This window comes from Lissotriton helveticus, chromosome 3_1, assembly GCF_964261635.1.
Source record: "Lissotriton helveticus chromosome 3_1, aLisHel1.1, whole genome shotgun sequence".
Taxonomy (NCBI): Eukaryota; Metazoa; Chordata; class Amphibia; order Caudata; family Salamandridae; genus Lissotriton; species Lissotriton helveticus.
In genome coordinates, this window is record NC_136061.1 from 1,111,480,995 (window position 1) to 1,111,491,021 (window position 10,027).

The 10,027-nt window shown below is 47.7% G+C and overlaps 1 protein-coding gene across 1 annotated transcript in view; it reads right to left on the bottom strand.

Annotated features, from left to right (window-relative positions):
* GALNT5 (polypeptide N-acetylgalactosaminyltransferase 5) overlaps positions 1-9,663 on the bottom strand; it is a 249,518-nt gene extending 239,855 nt beyond the window's left edge. Inside the window, exon 1 of the mRNA XM_078681713.1 lies at positions 7,778-9,663. Coding sequence (XP_078537839.1) covers positions 7,778-9,201 — 1,424 coding nt within the window. The 5' untranslated portion in view covers positions 9,202-9,663. The remainder of the gene's footprint in view (positions 1-7,777) is intronic.
* Between the last annotated feature and the right edge of the window lie 364 nt (positions 9,664-10,027).

Consider the following 10,027-nt stretch of genomic DNA (forward strand, 5'->3'; position numbering starts at 1 on the left):
TTACATCCAGCAAGCTACTGTATAACCAATTCAGAGGTTGAAGTTGCTATTAGTTCTCTAGCTATGGGTAAGGCTTCTGATTCGGACTAGATTCCTTTGGAATTTTATGCTGATTTTTCACACATTCTGACCCTGGTTCTCCGTGATATGTTTAGTTCCTTCCCTGCATTTGGCCAGGGTCATGGGGTGAGACCAATACTGTCATCGGGCCAAAAAAAGGGCTAGACCCTACTCTCTGTCACTCATATCACCGAATTTCCCTCATCAACACTGACTCAAAAGTCTACACATGCATTCTGGCCAATCGGTTATCAGCAGCCATCGTGCTATTGGTCAATCCAAACCAGCAGGGCTTTATCTTTGGATGACATACAACTACACACACCAATATGTCAAGAACTGCCCTGGACTCCGCCTCTGCTGCTGAGGGCCCAGTTAGCATGATTATGCTAGATGAGGAGAAGGCCTTCGACTAGGTCTCCTGAACTTTTCTCTGGGCAGCCATGGAGACTGCTGGACTTAGCTCGGGTTTCCTCTACAGAGTTCCTCAACTTTAAGTCGGTCTGACAGAAAGGATCCATTTTTCAGTATCTCTTTCTGAATCTTTAAGCATGGGCTGAAAATTTGTTCCGCTCGCGGAATTTGCAAATCTCGCAAAATCGCGGTGAAATCTGCAAATCAGCGGGGACGACTTTTCAGCCAAGCACTTACAGGGTACAGCAGCAGGTGCAAAAGTTGAAGCTAATTTTTTGTAACCTTTTACAAAAGGGTTACAAAGAAATTAACTTCAACTTGGGCACCTGCTACTGTAAGCCTGTAAGTGCTTCCTGGCGCCTCCTTGCCTACTTGCAGCTATTCTCTGACCCTGCTCTGACCCTTGAAGCAGGGTCAGAGAATAGTTACAAGTAGGCAATGAGGCGCCTGTCACAAAAATTAAACCTCAACAGGAAGCACTGACAGATATAAAAACAAGCATTTGCAATGCAATAGGTCTCGCATTAGGAAAGTTTGAGCTATTGGTCTTGTAAATGACAATTTTTTTTATTTATGTGTTGGTTTTGAAAATAGCTAAATTAATAGCTTTGTCATTTACAATGCCAATAGTTATAACTTTCGCAAATGTGACACCTATAGCATTTGTAATGCAACATGTTTTGTATTTACGTGACTTAGCTTCATTGATATTACAAATTACAATGGCTTTTATTTTTTTTTAAATAATTAATACTTAAATAAAAGTGATTTTAATTTATAATGGCAATAGCTTACATTTTTGTAAATAACTTTTGTGAAGATTATGTTCAGTGTATTTTATTGTGACGAAAATCCAAGAACAGAAGTGAAACATCTTTTTGTGACATTTGTAATAAAGTTTGAAACATTGAGAGAACATATTTGAACCAGTTGTTGTTGAATGGTTGCGCAGATTGATGCTGGGGTGGCGCTGAGTGGTGCTGTGGTGGTGCTGAGTGATACTGGGAGGGTGCTGATTGATGCTGAGGTGGTGCTGAGTGGTGCTGAGGTGGTGCTGAGTGATGCTGTGGTGGTGCTGAGTGATGCTGTGGTGGTGCTGAGTGGTGCTGTGGTGGTGCTGAGTGATGCTGTGGTGATGCTGAGTGATGCTGTGGTGCCGCTTAGTGGTGCTGTGGTGGTGCTGATTGGTGCTGTGGTGGTGCTGAGTGAAGCTGTGGTGCTGAGTGATGCTGTGGGGGTGCTGAGTGGTGCTGTGGTGGTGCTGAGTGATAATGTGGTGGCGCTGAGTGATGCTGTGGTGGCGCTGAGTGGTGCTGTGGTGATGCTGAGTGGTGCTGTGGTGGTGCTGAGTGATACTGGGATGGTGCTGATTGATGCTGTGGTGGTGCTGAGTGGTGCTGTGGTGGTGCTGAGTGATGCTGTGGTGGTGCTGAGTGATGCTGTGGTGGTGCTGTGTGGTGCTGTGGTGGTGCTGAGTGATAATGTGGTGGTGCTGAGTGATGCTGTGGTGGTGCTGAGTGATGCTGTGGTGGCGCTTAGTGGTGCTGTGGTGGTGCTGATTGGTGCTGTGGTGGTGCTGAGTGATGCTGTGGTGGTGCTGAGTGATGCTGTGGTGGTGCTGAGTGGTGCTGTGGTGGTGCTGAGTGATAATGTGGTGGCGCTGAGTGGTGCTGTGGTGGCGCTGAGTGGTGCTGTGGTGGTGCTGAGTGGTGCTGTGGTGGTGCTGAGTGATGCTGTCGTGGTGCTGAGTGGTGCTGTGGTGGTGCTGAGTGATGCTGTGGTGGTGCTGAGTGATGCTGTGGTTGTGCTGAGTGGTGCTGTGGTGGTGCCGAGTGATAATGTGGTGGTGCTGAGTGATGCAGTGGTGGTGCTGAGTGATGCTGTGGTGGCACTGAGTGGTGCTGTGGTGGTGCTGCTGAGTGGTGCTGTGGTGGTGCTGAGTGATGCTGTGGTGGTGCTGAGTGGTGCTGTGGTGGTGCTGAGTGATAATGTGGTGGTGCTGAGTGATAATGTGGTGGTGCTGAGTGATGCTGGGGTAGCGCTGAGTGATGATGTGGTGATGCAGAGGGCAGAAAGGCACAAAAAGCAGTCTAACAAAGGGCAGAAGGGCACAAAAAAACAGTCTAACAGAGGACAGAAGGGCAGAAAAACAAGGGAAAAACGAGTCTAACAGAGGGCAGAAGGGCACAAAAAAACAGTCTAACAGAGGACAGAAGGGCAGAAAAACGAGTCTAACAGAGGGCAGAAGGGCACAAAAAACCAGTCTAACAGAGGACAGAAGGGCCGAAAAACAAGGGAAAAACGAGTCTAACAGAGGGCACAAGGGCACAAAAAACGAGTCTAACAGGGGGCAGAAGGGCAGAAAAACAAGGGAAAAACGAGTCTAACAGAGGGCAGAAGGGAAGAAAAACAAGGGAAAAACGAGTCTAACAGAGGTCAGAAGGGCACAAAAAATGAGTTAATAGGGGGCAGAATGAATCCCCCCCTGCGTGTTTGTCCACGAAGATGCCACCTTTTTGTGCAATACCTCTACTCAACTGGAGTACTTTCTACTGTCTAATCAGTAAGTGTTCCCTCGTTGGCTAAATGTATAGGGGCAGATTTACAATAACTGGCGCATCCCCAGTGATGCGCCAGTTATTGTGCCCCGCAGCTCCGCCACCCATGGTGCGCCGCATTTACAATGCGGCGCACCATGTGGCAAAAACGGCACAGATGCGTTACGCATCTGTGCCGTGAAAGCAGCCCATTGCTGGAGCTGCGTCGCGCTTGCGACGCAGCTCCAGCAATGCTCCGGGGGGCCCTATCTCCCCAATGCTGCATCAAGCCTTGCGCCTGCTTCAAGCAGGCGCAGGGTTTTGACGCAGCATTGGCCTAAAAGTGACTGAGTGAAATCTTGTAGATTTCATTCAGCCACTTTTAGGAGGCGTTCCTGTGCAGTAACGCCCTCCCCTGCGCTGGAACGCCTCCTGATGGGCCAGGGCTTTACAACGTGATGCATCTCTCAGATGCGTCACGTTATTAATATCCAGCACCATGGCGCATCTTTTGTGCTGCCGCTGCGTCACAAAAGGTCTCGGTAGAGGGTGGCAGTGGTGAACCAGAGGGTGGCAGTGATGAACCAGAGGGTGACAGTGATGAACCAGAGGGTGGCAGGGGTGAACCAGAGGGTGACAGTCCTGAACCAGAGGGTGGCAGTGCTGAACGAGAGGGTGGCAGGGGTGAACCAGAGGGTGGCAGGGGTGAACCAGAGGGTAGCAGTGATTAACCAGATGGTGGCAGGGGTGAACCAGAGGGTGGTAGTGGTGAACCAGATGGTGGCATGGGTGAACCAGAGGGTGGCAGTGGTGAACCAGAGAGTCGCAGTGGTGAACCAGAGGGTGGCAGTGCTGAACCAGAGGGTGACAGTGGTTAACCAGAGGGTGGCAGTGGTGAACCAGAGGTGCTGTGATGAACCAGAGGGTGGCAGTGGTGAACCAGAGGGTGGCAGTGGTGAACCAGAGGGTGACAGTGCTGAACCAGCGGGTGGCAGGGGTGAACCAGAGGGTGCTGTGATGAACCAGAGGGTGGCAGTGGTGAACCAGAGGGTGGCAGGGGTGAACCAGAGGGTGGCAGTGGTGAACCAGAGGGTGGCAGTGCTGAACCAGAGGGTGACAGTGGTTAACCAGAGGGTGGCAGTGGTGAACCAGAGGTGCTGTGATGAACCAGAGGGTGGCAGTCGTGAACCAGAGGGTGGCAGTGGTGAACCAGAGGGTGACAGTTCTGAACCAGAGGGTGGTAGGGGTGAACCAGAGAGTGGCAGTGCTGAACTAGAGGGTAGCAGGGGTGAACCATAGGGTGGCAGGGGTGAACCAGAGGGTGGCAGTGGTGAACCAGAGGGTGGCAGTGATGAACCAGAGGGTGGCAGTGGTGAACCAGAGGGTGATGTGCCCATATACGACCGCATGGGTAACTTCGCCATTCAAGCGGCCCGCGAACATGCAAAAATCCCCGCGAACACGCAAAAAACCCGTGAACACACAAAAACCCCTGCGAACATGCAACAAACCCAAAATCCGCAAATTCGCGCGAATTCTCAGATTTTGTGGATTGCCAATTCGATTTCACGCAAATTAGCGGAATGCGAATTCGCTAATTTCGCCCATAGGGTATCCCCTTTCTCCTCTGCTATTCGCTCTATGCATCGAGCCATATATTCAATCGCTTAAACTGGCCAAGGTTATCCAACCTTTGAGAATCCATCAGTTCAAGGTAAAAGTCCTAGCGTACTTAGATGATGTTGGGGTTTTATATACAAATACAGCTAGGTCCTTACGGACAGTCGAGGGTGTTGCCCAGACTTTTGCTGAAGTCTCAGGTTATAAGCTCAATTCTGATAAAACATAGGTCCTGTCTAACCTTACTACTCCTACTCCGGATAATTCCTGGGTACAGCCAGCTGTCTATCTGGGGGTAGAGCTATCGGTTCATATGCTAGAGATTGTTTAAAATAACTTTGGCAACTTATATCAACATACAGCTAATATGTTTACCAAGTGGAATCGTCGTCATCTGGGTCTGGTTGGTAGATGCATTCTTAGCAAAATGATCATCCTTCCTTTATCTTTTCTGTTACGTTTCTCTTTTTCTCCCTGTGGCCTTTTTTGATGAGCTAGAGTCCTCATGTCAGAAGTTTAGTTGGTGTTATAGGAAGCCTCGCTGTAAAATGTAGTTTCTCCAGCAGCCTAAGGAGTATGGTGGGGTCTCTTTCCTGGCCCTAACTTATTTTTATCTTGCTTTGTTCTTCTCCTGACTCCGTTGTGTTTCAGGCTGGGGAATGTGGGAGCAGAGTTGTATGTTTTGCGACTATTTGCCATTAGGGAATTGATTGTTCCAGGTGTTAGCATAGTGGGCACAGTGCACTTCAAAAGAACCTAGTTTAAGACCTTAAAGGTCTTCCATCTCATCTGGTTCTCTCTCACGTAAATATTCCATGACACTACACTGAATAATAATTTTACTTATCTAGGATATAATCCTAATTTACCCTCTTACATTCACGATTGTTTTCGGGAGAGTTGGGAGAAGGAAAAACTCCTCATTATGGGTCAATTATTCGAATGGGGATGTTTTTCTCTCTTTTGACAACCTGCAACAGCAGCTTTCCCTCCCTCATTTTGGCTTTTTCAGTATCTGCAAGTACGACACTTCATTCATAGTATTAAGAAATACCAGATTTAGCCGTTTTGACAACCCCTTCCAGAGTTGGTAATGAAAGCACCAGAGAAGAGAAATATTGGTATGGTTTACAAACATATTCACATTTTCTCATGGGTTCAAGCGTCTGATCCTTTTCAGCTAAGGGTGGTTATGTGGTGTAAGCTACTGAAAACAGAGGTAACGGCGTGGGATATGAGACTTAATACCTCTTGGCGCATAAGCTTCTGAATGCGTCACGCATTAAGGTACATCACATCAAAGGTGTCAATTACTTTTACTATACTGTCTACTGCATTCGGGTCATGAATCTCCATACTGACAATCGCTGCTTCCACCATAGGTCCGCGGGGCCAATGTTATTCATGCCTTAGCCTCCTGTACTACCCTGCTTTCATTTTAGACTTTTTTATGGAAAAACTAACTTGCAACACCTGACTGGTATATACTTCTCAATTTCCCTCTTGAGATTGGTGCTGGCATGCTCCCGGCTCTCAAGCGGTGTCCCGGATCCTTGGAACTGGTGGCAGGAATTTGTTTAATATTTGCATGCTGGAAATGTCTATGCTAGAAAATGATGCACAGAGATATAGGCAGGGTAAGTTATGAGATTGTGATAGGTTTGGTTGGATGAAATACTAACTAGCCAAGACGCTGGAGTTAGGTAATCTTTACTTGTCACCACAAGACTCCCCTATGTTTGGTATGTAGATATTTAGGTTCCGATATGGAGGGTTTTTGTTGGCTTCCTGTTATATTTCCTCTGCCCATAACTATTGTTTTGCTTATGTTCTATATGGGAAATTATTATGATTTGTTCTCTTGTTTGGATCGTCTTCAATAAATAACAAAAATAAAAATAATGTATATTTTCCCGTTGTGTTACGATGTGTGGTTTGACTGCTTATCGAGTATTTGCCTAAGTATATGAGTTGTGATGCAACTTCACTTTACTACCACGACTCATCCCAATTACTTCCATTTAATACTCTATCAGGTTGGATATGGTGAGAAGTAGGGGTTTATTTAGTGCCACTGCTCCATTTGTGCTTGTGGTTACAAGTGATTGGCACTGGCACTGATTTTTGGGGACTCTGACTTGATTTTCATCATTAGAGTTTTACTCAGTACAGTAGGGGAAAAGAAAAGAAATGGAAAAAGATGGAAGAAGAGAAGGATACGAAAATAGCATCAAAATCTGAAAGTAGGGATGAAAAAGAACCTCTATGAGGCAGAGAAAGAGATAGGAAGTTTAGCGTGGAGGAAGAAAAAGGAACGTCTACTGATATGTTTTTTCAGTTCTGACATTAGCCAAGAACTTTGATTTTCTACCATTGATCTGTATTGTGCCATTCACATTTTTCGCCATACACTACAAGATACAACATGGGGCAGTAGGTCAGCCTACATCAGCCACTGGCTACCTTCAATGTGAGTGACAGGATTTAGCTGTTTCACAATGACCACATCAACACACAAAGTAGTTCCCTTAGGTGCCAGGAGCTACTATGGCAATATGCCCATTTTCAAAGGAAAAATACATATTTCTGCTTTTAACCAAAGTTTGTTTCCTCTAGAACGATGGGGGCCCAGCAGTTTCCCGAACAATAAAGTTTTGGAAACAAAATTGACTGAACAAGCATTGGCAAAGCCAAAAGGGTGGCAGAAAAAGTCAGTCGTATTGGCTTTGCCTATGTTCGTTTACTTATGGTACCTTCCAGACACCGCTTGCAGAATTCCTAACTCTGTGCACCATACTAGTAGAAGTACTGCATTTCTGCTATGTTGGGCTGTCTTAAAAACACATCCTGCACAGCATCGGCCCGTGCAGGTAAGAGCGGTGGGGCCAGGTGGTAGGAGGAGGATTTCGACAGATGACGACGAGGGAACTTTAATTATTTCTTTAATTTTCCCATATGGTCGTCTGTCGAATCCCTCCGCCTCCAACCCGGCCCCACCGCCCTTACCTGCACGGGACGCACCTGATCCTGGGTAATGCTGTAAAATATCCTAGCCACCCACCCTCTCTGACTCTAGCGCAATTCTACAAACACAAATATCAATTAATATGACCCCTGAAACGAGTCAGATCTGTACGGTGCCTTACCCTGGTGGCCTTGTATCGTCAATGGCTCTGTCAATTGGTATCAAATCACTGAGGTACACATTAAAATAACCTTCATTCCATCTCCTTTTTGCCTCCACTTCCTTGTCTTTAGGGACCTCTGCCGGGCGGCCATATTGCCCGATGGCCTTGGGATCTCTTGGTAACACAGTGACATCAATAGTTAATACTTTGTGCGTCCCAGAGTCCCTTGGTAACGCGTTACCGACATCCGGCTGGTTTATCACATTTGGTTGCATGGAGTCAATTCCTTGCTTCACAATACCCTCTTTCAGATTACTAGAGTTTACTCTGTGAATTATGTTTGCGTTGTGGGTGTCCACTGGGTTGTTAACGGGCAGAGGCTCTTGTTTGCTTTTTAACCTATTCAAAAAATGCTCCTTTGGCTGAACTGTGGCATTGCGTGCCGTGTTATTATGAGCAGATTCAACGTGTGTTCTGGAGCTGGACATGTTCGTTCCAACTTTAATTCCATCCACATTCTGTTGTTTTGCTGTTGTGTTTACATTACGCTTCTCTGCTATAATTGCAGCCTGGCCAACAATATCCAGGGCCTCTTCTCCCCCACCCTTTTCCTCACCTAGCTGCTCCTTGTCTACCAGCATCACATGTGCTATTTCTGGGGTTGCAGGCAGGGCAGACTGTTTAATCAGAGTCTTTTCTTGAAGTTTATTGGGTTGTGGTGGCGCATGTTGCTCTCTCTTCACTTCACCTGGCGGAAGGGCATGAGACGTGCCAACAACGTTGAAGTTTCGGGCTACATTTTTGGGCTCTGGGCTGACAGGTCCTGCCACATTCTGTGCAGCCGGTTTCCCATGTGCCGCTGATGTAGCCGCAGCCAGTTTGACAGCTGATCTGCTCTGTGTAGGCGGTGGGTTCGGATGCAACCCTGCACCAGCAGTTTGCTTTGTTCTCAGCAGGTCTGCTGAGTTTAGGCTGCTGGCCGGAATCATCATCTTTTCGTTAATGTGCTTTTCCAAGACACGTGGGGCGTTAGGTTCAAGCATCTTGCCCTCCATGGGTCCAGGCAGAAGGATAGTCTTATTGAAGGCACGTTTTGGGGTGTCGTTGCTTTTTTTGGCAATGAGTTCTTTCTTTTTTTGGATGCGGTTCCTGATTCTCTCTTTGAACCGGTCAGGGTTGGCTTCGACAAGCTGGGTCTGTGCGCCCTCGGACCGGTAGATAGCGTCGGTAAAGGCTTTTTCCTGCCAAGCTTTCTTTTTCCAGCCATTGAATCGCCCCCTCTCGCTCCGAATCAACTCATCTTTCAGGAGTTTGCTGTTGTTAATGTCGCTGAAGGAGAGTCTCAGGGCTGCCATGTCGAAGATCAGCCAGAGGACAGAGGCGGCGAAGATGAAGCCCAGGGCTCTGCCGCTGCCTCGGAAAAACTTCCTCACCTTGTTCATGTTGCCGAGGTTCCGGGCGGGACGGCTGCCACCTCCGCCTGGGCGCTAGAAAGGAGCCGTGGCGCCGAGGCTCAGATGCTGCCGCTCCCGGGCATTGCCTGCGTGGCACTCCACGGGCTGGACATCATCAGCTCGCCGCTCCCATCCCCTCAACGCCATCAGGGCTCCATCCGCCAACGACTCACAGCCCGTGTCACCTCTTCTGACTAAAACAAACACGAAAAAACTGCCCCGTGTACACGCGGCGGTGTTTGGCGTCCACACACGTTGCTTCCGCAACGACGGAAAAGGTTGCTTTTCTCCCCTCCCAACTTTCTTCGCCCGTGGTGTAACTTTACACCGCCGCCCGTACGTAAGGAGCTCTGTGAGTGTGGGAGCCAGTGACCTCGGCGCTGCTCTCCCCCCCACTGCATGAAAGCTTCCAGCAGCATCTGGGACTCAGAGGTTACCTCCTGCTGCCAGGTCAGGTGGACTTAACCCTTTGAATTTACACACGTCCCGTTCGCTCACAGCACTTTTTCCGTGAACGAAGTGGTACTGTACACGTGTCTGCTTCCCAACGCAGTTCTGGAAACGTCTGCTAGAGATATACTTTTGAAAAACTGAAAGTTAAAAAAGCAAAAGGTGCACTGCGTCTGAAGCACTAGTTAATTGGAACGTTTTTACATTTTATGATGCCTATTAAAAAAAATCAGCATAACTGCTGAGTCAAGAGAAATGCACAGCATAATATTCAATGTTCAATTTACAGTTCTAATGTGAACAAACTCGACTTCATGAAGGCTAGCTCTATTGTTCATTGATCTGCTTAATGTTTTACACACGT